At 39.6% G+C, this 19597-nt stretch overlaps 1 protein-coding gene across 5 annotated transcripts in view; it reads left to right on the forward strand.

Moving 5' to 3' along the window:
- RMND1 (required for meiotic nuclear division 1 homolog) overlaps positions 1-19503 on the forward strand; it is a 20013-nt gene extending 510 nt beyond the window's left edge. The window contains exons 1-12 of one of the 5 annotated variants that reach the window (XR_006181198.1): positions 7-43; positions 2135-2658; positions 7360-7468; positions 9978-10053; positions 10393-10432; positions 13379-13479; positions 14434-14540; positions 16566-16630; positions 17447-17523; positions 18057-18177; positions 18354-18548; positions 18943-19033. Coding sequence is in view for 4 of the 5 variants with exons in the window: in XM_042883839.1 (XP_042739773.1) it covers positions 2149-2658; positions 7360-7468; positions 9978-10053; positions 10393-10432; positions 13379-13479; positions 14434-14540; positions 16566-16630; positions 17447-17523; positions 18057-18177; positions 18943-19059; positions 19319-19351 (1356 nt within the window). In the remaining variant the exon portion in view is untranslated. Of the gene's footprint in view, positions 1-6; positions 44-2134; positions 2659-4974; positions 5054-7359; positions 7469-9977; positions 10054-10392; positions 10433-13378; positions 13480-14433; positions 14541-16565; positions 16631-17446; positions 17524-18021; positions 18178-18353; positions 19060-19318 lie in introns of those variants that run through there. The other 4 variants (XM_042883839.1, XM_042883849.1, XM_042883870.1 and 1 more) reach the window with 4 other exon arrangements.
- The last annotated feature ends 94 nt before the right edge of the window (positions 19504-19597 follow it).

A 19597-nucleotide genomic window follows, 5' to 3' on the forward strand; every position in this document is an offset into this window, starting at 1 on the left:
GCCGCGGCTCGCGCGGCGGAGAGAGGCGCGCCCCCTCCCCCAGGTCAGTGCTGGCGCGCGGCGCGAGCCGCCTCCCCCTCCCGCGCGGCGGCGGGCGGGGAGCGCGGGGGGGAGGGGAAGGGCGGGCGGCGCTGGGTGCTCGCCGCCGCCTCGTGCGAGCCGCGACGGGCGGCCGTGAGGGGGTGGGGAGCAGGACGGCCCTGACCGGAGCCACGGGGGGCGCGGAGGACGCAGAGAGCGGGAGGGCGGGTGACTTTGGAGCGAGGGAAGGGCCCCGCCTGTAGCGTACGGCGGGGCGGTGTTTGTCTTTGTCCTTTCCGGCTGCCAGTGCCGCAGCCGGAACGTCGCCGGTGCCTCTCTCCTGTTTATCCTTCATGTCCGGATACCGCAGCGACTGTAGCCGAGCGGCAGGGCGCGGGGCGACGCGGCGGGCGCTGCCGAGGCGCCCCTCGGCCGCGGGGCGGCGCCTGGGCCGCGGCTGCCGCCTCAGGGGAACGGTGGGGGCGGGGGGAGCGCCGCCGCCTCGTTCTTCCTCTGCGGGCGGAACGCCGCCCCTCCCCATTGGCTGTTTGGCGGCTAACTTCCCGCCCGCCCCGGCGCGCAGCCAATGGGAGGCGCGCAGCCCCTCTCCCGCGCGCACGCCGGGCGGGCGCTGCGGAATTCCCCCGGGGAGCGGGGGAGGGGCGGCGGCCTCCCGCTCCGAGCAGCGGCCGCAGCGCCGTGAGGCGGCGCAGGATTGTGGTGCTGCCTGTCAGCTCCCCGCAGTCTGCCCAACGCCTGTGTACCGTTCCTGAACGCTGGATGGAGCTTGAAATGAAAGTAATACGCTTATTCCAGTGCGGCTGTCAGAGACACGTTTACAGGCTGGAATAACGTCACAAGTGAAAAGCATGTACAGTTACCGACATCAGTTGCTTCTTACGTTGTCGCCTAAATGTGTTCCGTGCCTCTTTTTGTACGACTACGTGCAGCTTCTGTCAGTGTTAGCACACCTCTCCTCCATTATGTCAGAATGAGCCCTGTCAGCATCCGGGCCTCACTCTCTCCTCTGCATGCAGTGATGTGATCCCACCAGAAAATGGTGATCTCGGTGCTGCGTGAGGTGCACAGCTGATGGTGAAGATCCCTTACATAACTCGTGAAGAACAGCCGTGCACTGACTTTTCCTCAAACAGTGCAACTCACCGACTTTTCTTTTTGTTAATAAGGTGCTGAACGTTGATTCTGTGTCACTAGAGAAGTGTTCCTGGTTAATGACAGCAGGTGGGGGCAGGGACTTGGCATTGCAGCAAGTGCAGCACACCCACTGAGGTGCTAAGCCTGCTTTCTCATTTGATTACTGCATACATCCAGGAAAACATTTTTGTTTTGGGCTATTGGAATAACAGTACACATTCCTGTCAGCACAGGTAAACCTGCCAGCAGGCCTTGCAGTCTGTACTGCACTGTTACTTAACTGTGGGTTCAGCACCATAACCTGATTTATTTGGCTCTCCCTTCATTCATGACAGCCAAGCTAAGCTGGATCTGCTCTTCATAGAATCATAAAATGGCCTGAGTTAAAAAGGGCCACAAAGATCATCTAGTTTCAACCCCCTGCTATGTGGAGGGTCACCAACCACTAGACCAGGCTGCCCAAAGCCACATCCAACCAGCTCTTGGATGCTTGTGATGCAGACCTTCCGCTGATGTCAGTCACTATGCATGTTCTGTAGGTGGTATTTCAGTATAGCACACAGTAATCTGGTTCTTGCTTCTATAGTGTATGAGGGACTCACATAGCAGCCTAAACCCTCTTTAAGCTGAGTGCTTGCTTATGAGTAGTTAAATCATTGGGTTACTGGGAGCACAGACTGCTGTGCAGGGTGAGCAGCAAATGAAAAAGGCACCTGCTAACCTGTTGATCCAGCAGCCTGTTCTGCTTCTCCCACCATGTATTGCAAGCACACAGTTCATTAATGTGCTTTGCTCTTAGAATAGTCCCATAGGACTGGGAAAAAGCTGTTCAGACCCATCACTGTGTGTTTAGGAGGACTAACATGCACAAAAAAAATATGGCTCACCTTTTAGCTAAGGGAAAAATAATATTTCTTTCCCAAGGTCTGATAGAGGATTTTATTTGTTTTAAATACAGTTCAAAGGGAAGCAATGAGACTGAAACTCCTGCGCCTTCAGACTACATCTTTTCACTCTTTAACTACAATACATCGATGCCAAAGATTTAATAAAACTGGACATCATCTTCTAAAGCTGGATAATGATGTTGACAGAACGGATCACAGAACAGCTAAAAAGATTGGAAACTTGTATGCTCCAAAGACTGCTTCCCCTTGTTTGACAAGGCCCTCTATGCAAGTCAAGAATTGGCAAATGATCCAAGGAAATGTATCTGCTTTGGGAAAAAGTGTTTATTATCAGGGTGGGGAGATGTTTTTCCCACCCTGGAAACGTTTTGGCTTGGCAGCAATGGAAAACTACACGCTCAATGTGGAGTATATTAAAAAGCTCGGGAACATATCATCAAGATTTTACACAATTGTATCAACTAGTAAAATTATTCCAAAACCAAGTACCCAGCCAGTTAAGAGGCCACCAAAGGCACCAAGGACCAAGCAGCCCTCCAGAGCTAACCAGCCACTACTGTCAGACGACATGAAGGTAAAGAACAGAATTTACAGTCTATGTAATGTTGAGGGAACTTTATCAATTTAATTCAGATTTAGATTTGGGTTTAGATTAACATTTTAATGAAATGAACATATTTATTTGATGAAAAGGACTTTATTATTTACCTGACCGTGACCTCAGAGGATTTGAAACTCTGCAGACACAAGCTAACTTGGTAGAAACAGGTGTGTCTGATGGTTTGGAGATGAAGTTTTACCAGCAATATGTAACAAAGGGGAGGGAAGAGAGTTGATTTCTAAAACAGAAAGACAGGAAATCGTTTAAAAATTATTGAAGGCAATGTTCTCAAGTTTAATATTGAGGAGCAAGATCTGCCTTTCAGAGTAACTTAACTTTCCATAGGTATACTTGCTTGTCCAATTCCATCCAGTATCAAGGCATCATTCTATTGCTAACAGAAATCAAGATGAGAATAAATAATACCAAGTTTACAAATATTCCAACTAGGTTTCAGAAACTTTCAATTTAGACTGTGTTCTCAAGTATGCCTGTGTTTTTCCATTTTTTTATAAACAGACACCACATTTCAAGCCATAGTGAAATAGCTTTAACACTACAGCAAATTTATTCTTAGTGATAAAATATATTTTTGTAGCAACATGTGAATGATCATCACTACACTTAGCATTCGAAGCCTCGCAGTATTTCAGAAAAATAGAAGGTTATTTCTGTGCAATCAGTGGAAGAACTGAGTTGCAGATGTAGTCTGTGTAACTTGAGCAAGATTATTCCATGTGTAGAAATAGCACCTGGATCACCAGACTCCTGGGTCTACAGATTAACTGCCACAACAATCTCTTGTGGATAAAATCAGGTAAACAGGATGAGTAACTGGAACAGTGCATACTTGTAGCTGTTACTCCCTGAGATAGGTCTTTGCGAGCCCCACTAATTCTAGCCAAAGCAGACTGTAAGCACACTTGAATATAAGATCTCCAAGGAAAATCATGGAGTTGGAAATGTTATTGTTCTCCTCAAGCTACAATAACAACAGAGTTCCAGCGTGTTGCTAACAAAATAGTACTATAGATGAGATTGAGACAAGTATTGTGCTTCCAGAAATAGCTTGCACATTGCAAAATACGCCTATTACATGGTCTGCTGAATGTGAGCACAGAAAGTGAGGTCTTAATGATTGCCTTCTAGACGTATAAGCTCCTGTTTAATATCTTGTATGACTAACAGGAGTATGATATAATGTACCACCAAGTCTCCATTGTAGAAAATTCATTTCCCACTTGAATTTTCCTGTTGCTCTGAAAGAATAAAATGCAGAATTTTCTCTTAACATACTGCATACTGTTCCAAGCTTTCTGCTTATGCTGTTGGGTGGATTTAAGTGACTTTTTTTTAGATACCTAAGGTTGAATGCTATTTTTACTTTCTTCCATTTTGACGAAATTGAAAACATTCTGCCTGATAGACTGAACTAATATCATTTCTGGGGAAGATCCCACACTGCAAAACGGTGTGCCAGAAATCATGTAAACTAGGACCTAACAAACCATTTTCAATTTTTAAACAAACAGTGTGTGGTTTTGTCAAACATACAGCTCCATCTACAGGGGTACTGCCAGGCTGTCACCCTGACCCTGTTCAGGCTGACAGCATTTTGGAATAAGCTGCTTTTTTTTTTTTTGCTTTTTTTTTTTTTTTTTTTTCCCTTTGGAACCTATTTGTTTACTCCCTTGTAGATATGTAATGTAAAGAGCTAATTGAAAGATGAGACTGTTTTCTGTAAGATGACTGATATCACAAATGGAGAGTCCTTGATGTATTTTTTTTTTCACCGTGTCATTTTTCTCTAAATCCTGGTGTCACAAAAAAGCTGATCTTGTCTTCGTCTGCATATTTTGAAGTAACCAAGATCCCTCCAGTAACATAAGCCATGTTTCCAGTGCAGCTTAGACCTGGCTGCTGCCTTCCTTCACAGTCTGCCCCTGGAGATGTGCTGTAGAGTCATTAGGCTTTCAGTTAGGTGAACCCTGAGGTCCCTGATGTTTTCTGTTTGATGGGCTCATTAACAACTTCTTTTTGCAGAATGGTCCATGGATAAGCTCCTTCTAAGCACTCATCTTCAGGTGCTGTCTGCAGATAGAATGCACCAGCATGATAAATGATCATTAGACCAGTTTTTCAGGATAGATGGAGGGCTTACTCCAACGTGATAACTGGTTTGGTTAGCCATTCAGTGCATAGTGTCACTGCTACTCAGATTAATTACTCATCTCACAAGGTCTCACAAGACATGAGAAACCTTCAAGCTGGTTTTTAATGATGTTGCCTAGACAAAGCTTGAAAATCAACTGAAGGTGGAGTACCAGTATCCTCGAGATAAAGATGAGTGCCTGCAGTGATGAGAAGTGTAAGTTCATTTTATAGGTTTTCTTACCTAAATAAAATAATAATAAATTCTTAAATGTTTGCATTCTCAAAATGCAAGGGATGAGTTATAAGAATGATAGTTCCTGTGCAGTTGCTGGGTGGATGATGATACAGAAAATGTGTACTTAGAATGGCTGATCTGATGGTTGCTTTGGAGCTCTGAACTGTATCTTAATGAACCCAGGTGCAGCCAGGAAGAGGAGGTGGCAAGTGGCTGGAGATGCTGTCAGCAGGACAGAGCTGCCTTTATTTTAGGCAAGCTTGCAGGTGAAGGTGACGTAACAGACAGTGTGGGATGGAGGTTTACCAGCCAGTTAATGCAGGTATTTTAGGATGAGCTGACTGTAGACCTCTGTGTTACATCTCTGTCAACTATGATGGAAGCCTCAACACCTAGAATGCTTGTGGACACATAAATTATAGGTGTCTTAAGCTCTACACCCATGCTAAATGTCCCTCACTGAACAGCATTTTAGTAAAGGTGAAACAGTGCATTCTTTAACAATAATTTTAAAAAAAGAACCATATCCAAGCTACATATGCAAACTGCTGTTTCAGGCACTTATTGGCAGCCAACTTCTGGTGGTGGTTAAAGTCTTTGCGTGACAACTAAAATCAAAGCCATAAATTAAACAGTCTGTCCTGTAGCACATCTACCTTGAAGTGAACAATAACAAATTTAACTACAGAAAGTGTAGATCAGGGTAAGGATTGTCAGGTGATATAGCTAGAAGATAACGCTGTGCTCCCTGAAGGATTTCATGGCAGCATGTGTGTGCTTATATGAACCAGAGCTTTTTAGAAGAGTCTAAAATGTGTAATTTGTGCTGGCAGTTTAGATGCTGGAAATGGATTTGTACAGATGATACTGTAAGAATGCAACTTTTCAAAAGATACTGTAGCAAGAGAACTGAATATACAGTTCTGTTGCACTGTTACTTGCAGTTAACTGTGTTAATGGCACAGTCATGGGAACATGACTGCAGAATTGCTCTCTGTTAGTGGTCATTAAAAGAAATTGATGTAAACAAAACTTTGGGAATGACAGCACCTTAATATGAAGAAAAAAAAGTTTAAACATGGGCTTTGACCCAGCTTACTGGTTCTGGGCCTCCTTAAGGAGCAGAGCACCCTTTCACGTGTTTCAGTTTGACAGTGTACGAGTGCCATGAGAATATTATTTGAATTTTAAGTTGAAGCATACTGTGGATATAAGCACTTGCAGATGAGTACAGCTCTTCTGTGCATTTGTTGTTAGTCACATCCCCCCTTGTGTTAGTTACAAAAAGCTGGAAAGCAACTGATCTGCAATGAGAAGCATTGCTTTCTGGATATCTTCCATTACATTGTACTGAAAAACATTATGATGGGATATATGAGGTATCAGAACAAAGAAATGTACTTAAAATAGGGAGTAGGTTTTGTAGACCGGTTTATTGTGCCTTGCTGAATTCATCAGGGAAGCTTTTACACAGATGTTTGATTTCTCTGCCATGCGTGAGTTGATCTTATTGCCAGTGTCAGTGTCACTTTTCCTCATCTTCTTGCATGGTGCCAGTTACTTGTCTCACTGTGGCATTTTATTTATGTAGGACTGTGGAACATGGAGACAAACTCTGGCTGTTGTGTACCACTCAGCTGTGGTTTCAGTTGAGACTGTATTGTCAGTGCAAGATTTCACTCGGAGGGAAACACTGATGATGTGCAGCATTTGGGCTGGCACTGAAGGTCTGTGCCTTGCTGTGCTGCAGTGCTGTGATGTTTTAGGTCCCAGGGGTTACCTGGGCAGTAAGCTCAGTGCTCAGAACAAGTATTTGCAGCTGGAGCTAAGCAGACTGGGATAGTTTAACTCCATGCATCTTCAGAGATCTATAGGCTGGTATTCATGGTGTCTTGCTTTTGATTTTGCTGGTCAGCCAAGTACGTCATAGGCTGTGAGAGGGGTGAGCAACCGTGGCTGTACTGCCAAAGCATTTCACTGCCATTCAGGGAAGAGGGGTTCCATTTGTGGCCCTATCATGAAGTTTGTGACTTCATGTGACTTGTGACATGTAGTTGGGTCTCAGTCATTGAATGTGGGATATGCTTGCTTCCCCACTTAACAGGGAGTAACTGATCTCATTAGTATTTGTACACCAAGTGGACAGCTGAACAATGATACAACAGAAGAGAATGAACAAATGAAAAACATCACCCTTGTGATTGCTTTGAGACAAACATGAGCATGTCTTGTGTACATCTTGCTTCAGCCTTTCCCTAACTCAAATCTTTGTTCCTTTGGCACAGAATCTGATGCAGTGCACAGCCTTTGCAACAGCAGATGAATATCATCTTGGTAATCTGTGTCATGACCTGACTTCCCATGGATATGTTGAAATAACAAGTTTGCCCAGAGGTAGATTTTTAAAGCACCTTAAAAGCGGTATTATATCTTGGGAAATGAAATATGGGTGAGATATTTAATTTTTATAACTTCATATGTTTTCATTTTGGTAATACCCTGGAATGTATAAATATAGCTCTATTTAAAATTTCATTTGCTTTGAATAAAATAAAAATCAAAGTGAACCATTTTGCTGTTACTGTATAATAATTTTTCCCTAAATTACTATTATATTAAAAGAATCAAAAAAATCAGATAGTCTTGAGAAGAATACATTCAAGAAAACATAAATGAGATTTCCTAATAGAAACTCTTTTATAGAAATTCACTAACTGAAAATTTTCTGAAAGTTTATTTTAATCAGTGTTTCAGTAATGTGATACCAGAGGTTCAGCTGTCAACAGTTTTGTATTTTGAAGTGTTGCACCTTCTTTCCATTCCCACATTTCTATTAATGTAAGTTGCTGAGGGCTGGAGGCACACAAGAGGATCTTGCTGACTACATGAAATGTAGAAGGTACACATACAGATATTTAGTTCTGGTAAAGAGAACGTAGTCGATACTTTATACTGGGCCAAATATATCCTGGTAATTGTTGAATGGTTTCCTTCAGTAATAATTGGTTCCGGATCTATACAAAGTATCTCTGAAGACTTGGGAAGGTATGGCATGGAAATAGCTGAAGCACACTACAGGAGAAAAACAAATAGAGCTTTTTATAGCTTAAAGACCTTCTAACCCTAGAACAGCTGTGATTTTCATGTGTTGGCAGTAGATTTATTATTTTTTGTGAATGAACAGATTATGTGAAGCAAAAGATATCCTTCATGGACATTTCATGAGAGGTTATCAAATGTCTGGCTGCCTCTCTGAAGAAACCAAGCGTGACAGTACTCTGGTGGATCTTTATAAAGGTTACTTGAGAACTGTCTGTCTTTCTCAGAGAGAAGGCATTACATAGTATAGGCTCCATGTTCTTTCGTAGTTCCTTTGGATTAAAAAGAACACTCTTCTTAGAGCTTCAGGATAGAGTTACCCGAATTGCTGTGATGCTTATGTTACTGTTGCTGGTATTTTACCCTGGGAGTGTGGGTTTTGCCAATTCTTTCATTTCTTCACGGTGTGTTTTTGACTCCTTACAATAGATACTCTGTCAAAATTGTTCAGGAAATGATGAAAGTTTATTTGATAGTGACAGCAAACTTTGTGGTGGTTGGTATGTAGATGTAACAATGCTAAGTTACCCAGTCAAAAGTTGTATCTCATACATCTGAAAAATACTAGCATTTAGAAATCTAAATTAGCAATTAGTGTGAATTTGTTGCTTTGTAGTGTTCTTCCTCATATCATTCTTTTTCAACCACTTTACAAATACTTTAGAGGTTGATACTGTAGCCCTCCTTGTAAGGAACCAAATGGACATTCACTGTACATATTTTATCTGGAGAGGATAAAGGAAGATTAAGTAAGGGCAATACTTGAAAAGGCAGATGAGAAAGTGCAGACAAATGTTTCTTCTGTGGTAAACTCCAGCTTCACACCCAGAACCTGCCCTAGTGATTCATCAAATCAGTTGTTCCTGAACTGGAATAGCAAGCAAAAGAGAAATCTTTAAGGAGTTCATACAGATCAGCTGCACGGTCTCAATTCAGCTACTAGCAAAAGCTCATCCTGTACTTATTTAGACATCTCTTCCTGTCACCTTAGTCTGCCTGGCCCCAGTGCAGCAATGTCCGCATTAGCAAAGTAGTACAGCAAAGCAGATATGTAGTGAGCAGGAGAAAAAACCGGTTTGAGAACTCAGGATCCATACTGGAGGCATTCTGCATACACTGGCTTGAGTCTGGTCTCCTGTAATGAACCCCTGCTAGTGGCTGGAATTCGTTTTTCAGTTAAATTTCATGCAAAATAAATACAGTTCGTGCATTCTGACACTTCTGCAATGCAAATCGAAAGTATGGTAAATGAGAGTGACTTGAAGATTTGTTTCAAAAGCATGCTTTGATCCAAAGGAAAACATAGATGTAACTTCTGCTGTCTTGGGGGTATGCTTTTTCAGGTTTCTATCAAAGCACAGTCAGCAAAATTCGAGTGCAGATTAGTTCCTTGCTAAACAAAAGAGATGTTGGTAATTACTCTGCAACTGTGGGCTTCTTTCCATCATTCCATGCTACGTGTCCACTTCTGCCTTCTGTATTCTGCTCTTGGTTATTTACTGTGCCCTGCATCAGTTTTTTCTTAAGTCTTTTGTTCTTTAAAACAACTGTATCTCATTAACTACAGTTTTTCCAGTTCAGCATCATAGCTGAGTCTATCTGGCATGTGACGCTTCAGAGAAGCTGTGTAGCTTTATATTATAGCTTTTTAATCAGAAAAATAGGATACAGAACTGACTTTGAACAGGAATTGTGCTTGCAGCTACTGCATTACTACTTTACTAACTTTACTTATTTACTACTTACACTAACTTTAAATAATTCTGCATTTTGAACTTTTGTTTGTTCATTTATTTCAAACTAGATGCTGCGAATGTTTTGGTGATGGGTGCTGAGAAATCTGCAAAAGAAGATGATCCTGGCATGATTTTTTTCTTCAGGTAAGTTATAAACTATGTCTGAAACATTACCTTACAAATAGCATTCCTGCAGAAGCAGTGCATTTTGCTAAAAACCACCTCATGAAGCTCAAGGAATAACTGTCCAATCTAAATTATTCAGAATTTTAAAAAAATCATACTTACACAGGGAAAGAAACCAGACATTTTAATGTTTTACACTGAAGCATGGATAAAAAGCAATTACTGCATAGTCTCTGTGCATTAGTATTAAATTCTATAATTCATAGTGTCAAGAATTGCCACCATACAATTTGAGTATTGCATTAAAGTACATTTAAAATAGTGTAATTACACCTCAGTTTTTCCTTGAATTCACAGGGAAGGGGCTGTTGTGTTTTGGAATGTGGATGAGAAAAGTGTAAGTAAAGAAAAACCGTTTGTTAAAGCTTCATCAGCAGATGTCTTGTCAGTCCCACAAAGCCCATTGTGCTTTGGTATTTTTCTGAGAACTTGGATCTCTCCAGGAAGGAAAAGGACTGATTCTTCTCTAAGGAGTGCGGCTGCTGCCCTCAAGCGTGTGGGTTGCTGATACATCACCTATACGTGACCTTTTAAGCCTGTCTTTCTGTGCAAAATAAGCAAGTGGATGTGTAACATACAAAGGGGGTGAAATCTCTTAAGTCCGAAAACCTGAAACCTTAATCTCGTGAGGTTGACAGAATTTTTTTCCCCCCTACAGCAATATATACTGAAAAAGTAAATCAGAACAAAATCAACACACGAATGCAAAGGAAAATAAATGAGCAGTAAAAGATCACTCCAGGGCCATTTAAGTCAAAACTTACATTTTGATGACTTGCAAGGGGCAGAGTTTGGAAACAGTTGGTTTTTACACTGTCTTATGCTTTTACCAGTGGGCAGTTTTTCCTAAAGGAAGGTTCTCATTGGTTGGTATAATTGTTAAAAATATATCAATATTGAAATAATGTATCCCTTATGATAATTTGATATTATTTGTCCACCAAGAGGGGTATGCTCCAGGCATATTTATTTTTATGAACGTATTTCTAGTTATTTAAAAATACTTTTTTTTACTGTGGTTGAGTAAATGTGAGCTTTAGATAGATAAAGGCATTGATCTTCTCTGTAGGCAGTGTAACTAATTGGTATGTTAAACAGATGATACTGAGGCAGACGATTTATAGACAGATTTTCACTAACATAAATGACAACACAGTGGTTGCTTCCAGATGTGAACTACTTCTTCATTCAGGTTTGTTTTTTCTGTATCAGACCTGAAATGCTCCTGATTTTCTGTCTGTTTTGGAGGGTTACCTCAGCTAGCCTACAAATACACTAGGTCTTTCTTCAAACCTTGCAGGCTGCTATGGCAGTAATTGTGCTCCTGACTAGCTGACCAATCCCTGTTGATTTTTATGAATTGGGCACCTCTGCCCTCTGAAAAATCTAATTCTCATGTAGTTTTTACATGCTTAAGTACCACTGAAAACTTGATAAACTCTTTCTGCCAGAAGCAACTTTAGTTGGTGCTTTTGTTAGTTTTATTTATAAAGAGAAAAACTGCCTTTTTTATTCTGTGAAAAGTTTTAGTTTTTTGTTTTAGTTTTCAAAAACCTTGCTCAAATACAGGGCAATATTTTTTATGCATGAGTTTTAATGAACTGAAACAAGGCAAAAAAAAAAGGCCTGTTAAACTGAAACTGAAAGTAATTCAGTAAAATGGCGTGTAGGGACTCACTATGAATGGACAAAATTGCTCTTTAAAAGTACTCCAGAACGAATACTAGGGAAGGAAAAACTAGTCTAAGCTAATGAACACTTAACAGAAGTAGTAATAACTATAGGCTGTTGTAACTGAGATTTGAAATTGTAAAATACTTTTTTCAGATGCCTCAGCAGTAAGGTTGTGCAATATCCTCCTCACTGTAGGGAAAGATAATAACAGATAACCAGTTCTAAATTACCCAAAAAAGGGTGATAGTCACAACCCAGTTAAGGGAAGAAAGAAATATTCGCTTACCCATCCTAAGGATTAGGGCTTACCAAACACTCCAAAGAAAGGGATCACCAAGTAGAAATCCTTCCTTGTAGCAGCCAGCCCTAAAATGAGGCGTAGGGAGGCATGGAACCTGGTTCCACCTGTGCTCCCAGGGCTGGCTGTGTCCCTTCACCAGGTGCTCAGTCATTGGTTCAGGCCATGACTTAGCAATTCCCATACACCTACCAAAAATAGCAAGGGCAAAAAAAAAAAATTAGCTTCAAGGTGGAGTGCATCAGTTTTGTTAGAAGGTGATTCTGTGATCCAGTCACCTCTCACTGTGAGAGTTTGCACTTAATGAATCCAAAAGATTTCTCATTAAATGTACTGTGTGACAGGTAGTCCCTTCCATGAAATGAGGCTGGGCCGGGAATAAACTCCTGTCGATTAATGGAAGCTTTTGTATCACTTTAAAAGAAAGCTGCCACTGAAACATAATTTCCTGTTATCCAGATGAATGGCAGAACTGTGGAAGTATGCGTATTACAAGGCACGTGAATTTCACACAGTCAGTTATGGTCTGTAAACCTTTGATAAATGTTACTCTGAGCTGGAAGTAGTTTTGGAACAGACTCTTCATTTGCTAACAGTGTAACTATTACTATACTGATCACTACTCCACAATGCCAACTAGGCTATCAGGATCCAGGTAAATATACCCCTGAAATCTGGCATACCGCATTATGGATTGACAGTTAATTCTGGCATTGTTTTAGCAGGACTTCCCTGGAAGCAGTGTAACTGACTGGTTGGCCTAACAATATACACTTCCTTACTGAAAAAAAAATGAGAAAGAAAAAAAAAAAATTACATATTTATATATATATATATAACTACAATATTCAGAATATATAATAGGTCACTGAAACAAAACTATTGATTTTAGCAAACTAGTAATTTTGGAAGAAATGGCCACCTGATGTATTTCTCCTGAAGATTCTTCCCACACTCAGACATCTGCCAAAGTCTTGTGCAGCTCACTGTTACACTTCTTCATTGAAGTCTTTACTGCTGCTGTGGTTAATCCTTACCTTGTTTTATAAATGCAGGCATTGAGTGATATTTTCACAGATCCTTTGCAGTTGTTCACAGGCACAAAATTCTTCCACATAGCTTCCAAAATAAACTGTGGTAATAACTGCTTCCTTCCAATACAAAAAAGTTACTAGCACAACTACTTGTTTTTATTTGAATAACATTAGTAAGCAGGAAATACACTTCATCAATGTATTACCTGCTAGCTCTTCATAGAATGATAATATGTTACAGTAGTAACTACTGTTATGTGTATTATCTTTTTCTTAGATGAAGAATATAATGCGAGTGCTGGAACAGCATGAAATTCAGCCATATGAAGTAGCATTAGTCCACTGGGAAAACGAAGAGATAAACTATAGAATAGGAGAGTAAGTACTTTCAAGTGCTTGTGTTTATTCAATAGCTTATAGACTTCTAAAACAAATTCAAGTGAAAGCAACTGGTAAAAATACACTTCCCAATTTTTTTTTTTTTTCAAATGATTAAAACAGGGAGAGAACAGTAAACAAATTCACAGATTTTCCTGAACTGCTATACTTTCAGTCAGCAACCTTTATGACTTGGTTATATGTTAGAGTTTATAAATTATGAAGCTCCACATCCACACAACTGAACATGTTCTTCAGCTGTCCCAAAGAGAACATAAGTGCCTCGCGGGGAAAACAAATATCCATTATTGAGACAATTTGGATTTTAAAGGAGATACAGAATTTTTCTGGATAAGCTCTAGGTTCAAATACAAAGTTGTGTTCTGCACTTACTTCACTTCCTAGAAAAGATATATCTTGAGTAATGTGGACAGATAAATCTGGCACCCATCCTATCTTTTTAACTACTTTTTTTCATTATGGAGAGCAAATGATCTCTGTGGAGATACTTACCAATGTCACTGATGATGTCATTTATTTGTAATTTTCCAACAGCACCAAAAAACTGTACTCAGGAGACAGTAACGCTATAAGCTGAGCTAATGAGTTTGAGTTCATTTAAAGTAATTTGTTAAGAGGACAACTGTGGCTTTTTTTTGGTTGATCGGGTTTTGGTTTTGTTTGTTTGTTTGTTTTCTGGCCACTTGAAAACTGTGTGGACAGTTGTGGAATTTGTGATTCCTGACGTAGTCTTAAGACTGAGTAACTTATTTTAAGTTATGTGTTTTGGTTATTTTTGTATTGAACATGAGTAAAATGCAACAAGCGTGATAGCCGTGTAGATAATCATTATCTTTATATAAAACAACCAATCTTTCTTGCATTAATTGTTCTTTAAATGTTTCTTTGCTGTGTGGCTTAGTCGATGAAGATGCTTCAATCTTGTTCTTACAGAGGGCAATCAAAGCTTCATAAGGGAGAAATCTTGTTAAATTCTGAGCTGGATACTGATGAAGTAATTCTGCAGAAATTTGCCTTTTCAAATGCCCTGTGTCTTTCTGGTAAGTTCATCCTGTTGTGTACTGTCAGTTCATTCAACAGATATAGTGAAATGTCATTGTGAGTGGGACTCGTACATTGAAAGGTTGGAGAAGACTTAGTGTCTTAGTGTCTGGTTTTGGTAAACTATATAAAGATTGATTGTGCATCAGTGGGAGGATTCATTCTTACTTTGTCTTCCTTAAATGTGAATTACTTTTCGCAACTTAAAGATGAACAAAACTCCTTAAGGAAATACTTTGCTAAAGACATTCTACTAAGCATCCCTTTGCCCACATTTGAGATTATTCTAGGATAGTCAAGAGTGCAGCCCAGTATTAAAAAGCAGTCAGTAATCTTAACTGATCATGAGATCACTAACAGAAAAAAAAAACTTGATACCAGCTAAACCAGACAGAGTTGTAAAACAGATTTTCAGCTTGGGAAGTCAAGCAGCATCAAGTGTGTGGACTGGAGTCTCAGACCATATTTTCCAGGATTGTTAGCAATGGCTGTGTGCCATGGTGGTACTTACGTCAGGAGGCTCTGAGAAGTCAGGCTTAGCAGTGATACTTCTGACCAAGGAAATAATCTCTGCTTCTTCAGACTTAGAATGAGGTAGTAAGTGGGAATAGAAACTAGCAGCAATAAGGCTGTCCTTAAGAAAACTTTAAAGGAAAACCTCTGCTGCTTTCAGAGTAAATTACAAGATTCATATACTACGTGGGGGAACGTAACTCTAAACAGAAGACATCAAGAAACAGAATGCGTGTTCTGGAAGTGATACACTGCTTGATCAAAACATACAGCATAATAACTAAATGGTTCTTGACTGCTGAAGAAAGAACTACTAAGGAAAAAAGCCTTTAGTTTTGCTATTGTTAAAGCCATAGCATGAAAAAGTGTTGCAATGTATAACAGAGCAAGGGATTTATTCCCAGGAGGTAACTGGTGCCAAGTTATGTTACTATGAAACATGTACACCATAAAGGAAGACAGTGCAATGTTCAGTATTATTAAGGGATGCAAGTATAGTCAAAGTCCAGTTTGACACAACAGAAACTAACCTCTGTCAAATAATCATTGATAGCTGAAATGTCTATTTTCAAAGGCTAAATTAAATGCTGTTTAAGTGGCTGACTTGGATAACTCATGAAATGAACATGAAGAATGCTCAGCACTTGAGTTTATTGTGCTTCTTGACCAGTACAATTATGACCACAAAATAGTTCAAGAATTAAATCTTTTCTGTTTAATTTTTGAGTGGATGGAAGTAATTTTTGGAACCAGTCTGATGTTATTACTTCATTCTTCCTTGGGAATTTAAGGATTAAAGAACAGCCTGATTTCTGCATGTCGACACAGAAATCAACTTTAAGGCTCAAGCTGAGACACAGGAGAACTAGTGTTGGCATTATGTGGGATTAACAACTTCCAGAGAATACTTTTAATATTTGAAGTTAACATTATATTCACCAAAAAAAACAAAATTGGAGATTGTCTAAGTTTGGATTTAGCTTCAACAAATACAAGGGGTGGTGTCTATACAAGCTAATTCTCACTGGCTTGAGCACACTTCATTAAACACTGGACAGATGGAGTGAAAGTTCTGCACAATGCTGTAGAAATGCAGTGGAAACTTGACTGGCACCATGTGAAGTTAGCTTGATTCCAGCAAGGCTAAGTACTTCTAGCATCTGCAATACCTCCTTGGAATGGAGTTTGCAAAGGCTTCATACACACAGTATAGCACTCAAAGTCACCATCCTGAGCTGAAGCAAAGCCTCTTCAGAGTCTGAACCAATCCACTGGAGAGGAGAGCTGAGCTCAAGGTGGTTCTGCAGGCAGATTTGTGTCATTGCACAACCCAAATTTGTCTGCAGATGTATGAATGCATTGGTTATACAGTGTAATGGGTAACTCACTATGAATACGCTTGTGTCAGTGTGTCTTGAAACAGTGCTGTATTTTGGCAGATGTAGATGATTACTTGAAAGCATACATCCCTGCCTCTCACAGCATTATGCTTTGTCACCTCTGTGTTGCAGTAAAACTGGCTATTTGGGAATCGTTATTGGATAACTTTGTGGAATCTATCCAATCAATTCCTGAGGTGAGGTCTTGTTTTTACCTTTCTCCTCATTTTCTCCTGTGCTATGTAAAATCTGGATCAGTCTAGATACAGCTGAGGATATAGAAAACACATTTGATTTTAAATTCATCAAGATAGAGAGCTCAGAACATTTTTAAAGGACGGGAACAAAAAACTGGCAGTCTGTAAAGGTCTGGGTTACAGCATGGGGAAAACTGCATTGGAATAACTTTTCCCATTCTGTGCCACTGCTACTTGCTGTTGATAAATGTTGACAAGCAGTATTTAAAAGCCTGACCAAATACAGCATAGTGTGACAGCTTGGCCTCAAAGCAGTGTGCTGAATTTCAACATAATTAAGAGATCATGAGTGTTACACTTGAACTACACTTTCTCATGAGGTGTAATTAAAATAAGTAGTCTGTATGATGTCACATACAAAAATAAGATTAATAGGGTTCAAAAGATAAATCATTTATAATTAATGAAGAGAACAAATAGTAATACGTTTTTTCAAGTGAGGAAGAAATCTGTAGAAAAGCTGAACAGCAGCAAGGTAAAAAGAAAATTGTCATGCCTTAAAAATAGCATAGTATTGAGAGAGGACAAATGATTCACAGAAAGTGTTCCAGGATTCTTAACCTGGGAGAACAGCTGGACAACAATACTCTTATCAAGCTAGATAAGCAAGGCACTATGGAAGCTAAACTTAGGTGTAACTAAATCTGATATGCGTTTAGATTTTAAGTCATATATACTTTAGGCTGTACAACTTTAGACTTCTTAACCACTAGTAAATGCTATTTGATCAGGCAGGTAAAACTTGTTACTTTGCAGATCCTAAAATCAAGAAGGAAGATAAAACTATCTCACGCAGATGTCATGCAGAAAATTGGAGAACTTTTTGCATTAAGGTAACGTTTTTTGTTACGCTGAAGATCATATCATACAAAACTTAAAAATCAAGTAGTGCATGATACAAAAGCCTGAGAATACTGAAGACTTTATCTCCTAGCCTTTATAATGTTGAGACAGTAGCCTGATTCTGAACTGTACTTCCATCCCCAGTGAGCATTGTCAGTCACACTTAAGCTTGTTTCTATTTGAGAACTCTGTTAAGGACCTCCCCTGTAACTTTAATTCACATATTGATCATCTTCAGTGAGCTACCAGCATAGTGAAGGACTTCTGTACAAATAGAAGTCACGAAAAACTACAAGCAATTAATGCATAAGGTGTGCATGTTACAGTATTCTTGGAAAAGTTTCAGGAGATATTACCAGTTTTAAACAGTGACTACATGTGCGTTTTTATTATGAATGAGATCCTTCTCATATTTTACTGAACAAGAAAAACTTTGTAATTTTTATTTTAATTACTGTGTAAATATTTGCTCCTATATGCACCAAAAGGAACTCTGAACTACTGCAGTAACCGTTCTTTTTAGACATCGCATAAATCTGAGTTCAGACCTGCTAATAACACCTGACTTCTACTGGGATAGAGAAAAACTGGAAGAGCTTTATGACAAAACATGCCAATTTCTCAATATTAATCGCAGAGTTAAGGTAGGTGTCTTACTGTTGTAACAATTTTCCATATTGCATTCAACTGTCATTGGCTCAGCCAGGCTACAGACTGCTCCACAAATGTCTGTTTTAATTTTTTAAAAGTCAAAGACCAATAGGCTCCTGTACACCATCCCCCTTTCTGTGCTCGTAACCCACTCACATCTTTTACCCAGTTTAGGTTAACAACCATGCCTCAACCACCTAGACTTAAATGGATTCTGTACTTCCTGAGCCACTAACTTAGGCTTTAAATAGTTGTAAGAAGAGGAGCTTTAATTCTTTTTCTGAAGTGTGTGCAAGAAAACAAGTTAAAAAAAAAAAAAAATGTGATGTGAAGCAGTCTTCTTACTGATGACATGATCATCCAGGTCAGTTCATTGCAGGGCAATGTAATGCTTACTGCTCTACCAGAATAAGCATGAGATACCTTTTCCAGTGGTACAGCAACCTTACATGCTACTTTTGAGGCATTTCCATAAGCTGCATGTCATTTGCTTGCATTGTTTTGTGACTAAATGTCACCCAGTAGCTGTTTAATACCTGCATATGCATATCTAAACTTGTATTTGCTTTTTTACGACTGTTGAAATAAGAGTTGTATTAGAACTCCCATTGCTTGTGCATGTTACAAGACTTTGCATTCTGCACTTTCACAGAAACGTTAACAGCTTTCTGCAGTGAGCCCCTTTATGGATTGTTTCCTTAGTGATCTCATACAACGTGTAGAATCCAGCTTTGCCCTGTGTTTGAAATCTGTTGCAGGTAATGAATGAAAAGCTTCAGCACTGCATGGAGTTGACAGACCTAATGCGAAATCACCTGAATGAAAAGCATGCTCTGCGCCTCGAGTGGATGATAGTAATACTCATCACCATAGAGGTTGGTTGGGGTGGGTTTTTTCCCCAATACCACATTGAAGAATGTAATAAGTGCAATTTATATACCTCAGTTTGAAAAAAAATCAAGATTAACTTATTCATTATTAACTTATTCATGTAACATACAAGTCTTCAGTTCTTTGCAAGTAGCTTTTGAGTTGCAGCTATAGTTATTTTCTGGCTTATAGTTATTTTCTAAGCTGTTTTAAAGCTTGCTAAGAATTGGTCATTGATTTAATGATGTGTTTGCTATTTCACAGGTTATGTTTGAACTCGCAAGGGTAGTGTTCTGACATCAGAATAGACTCTGGAAGGAAACTGACAAAATGGTAATGACCATATGGCCAAGAAAATTCCTGTCTTACATGCTTCTGGAAAATAGTGGAATTGTCTCTCTTGATAAATATGTACATACTTTACTCAAATAAAGAAATTATGAACATTATACCAACTCTGTAACAGTGATATTAAAGTCTTAACCTACGGATGTGCTAGCATGAAGCTGAGGTACAAGTGATACAGTTGTAGGGGAATCTTGC

The sequence above is a fragment of the Lagopus leucura genome, unplaced genomic scaffold (genome assembly GCF_019238085.1).
Source record: "Lagopus leucura isolate 7727_CA_CO unplaced genomic scaffold, USGS_WTPT01 Super-Scaffold_73, whole genome shotgun sequence".
Lineage (NCBI taxonomy): Eukaryota > Metazoa > Chordata > Aves > Galliformes > Phasianidae > Lagopus > Lagopus leucura.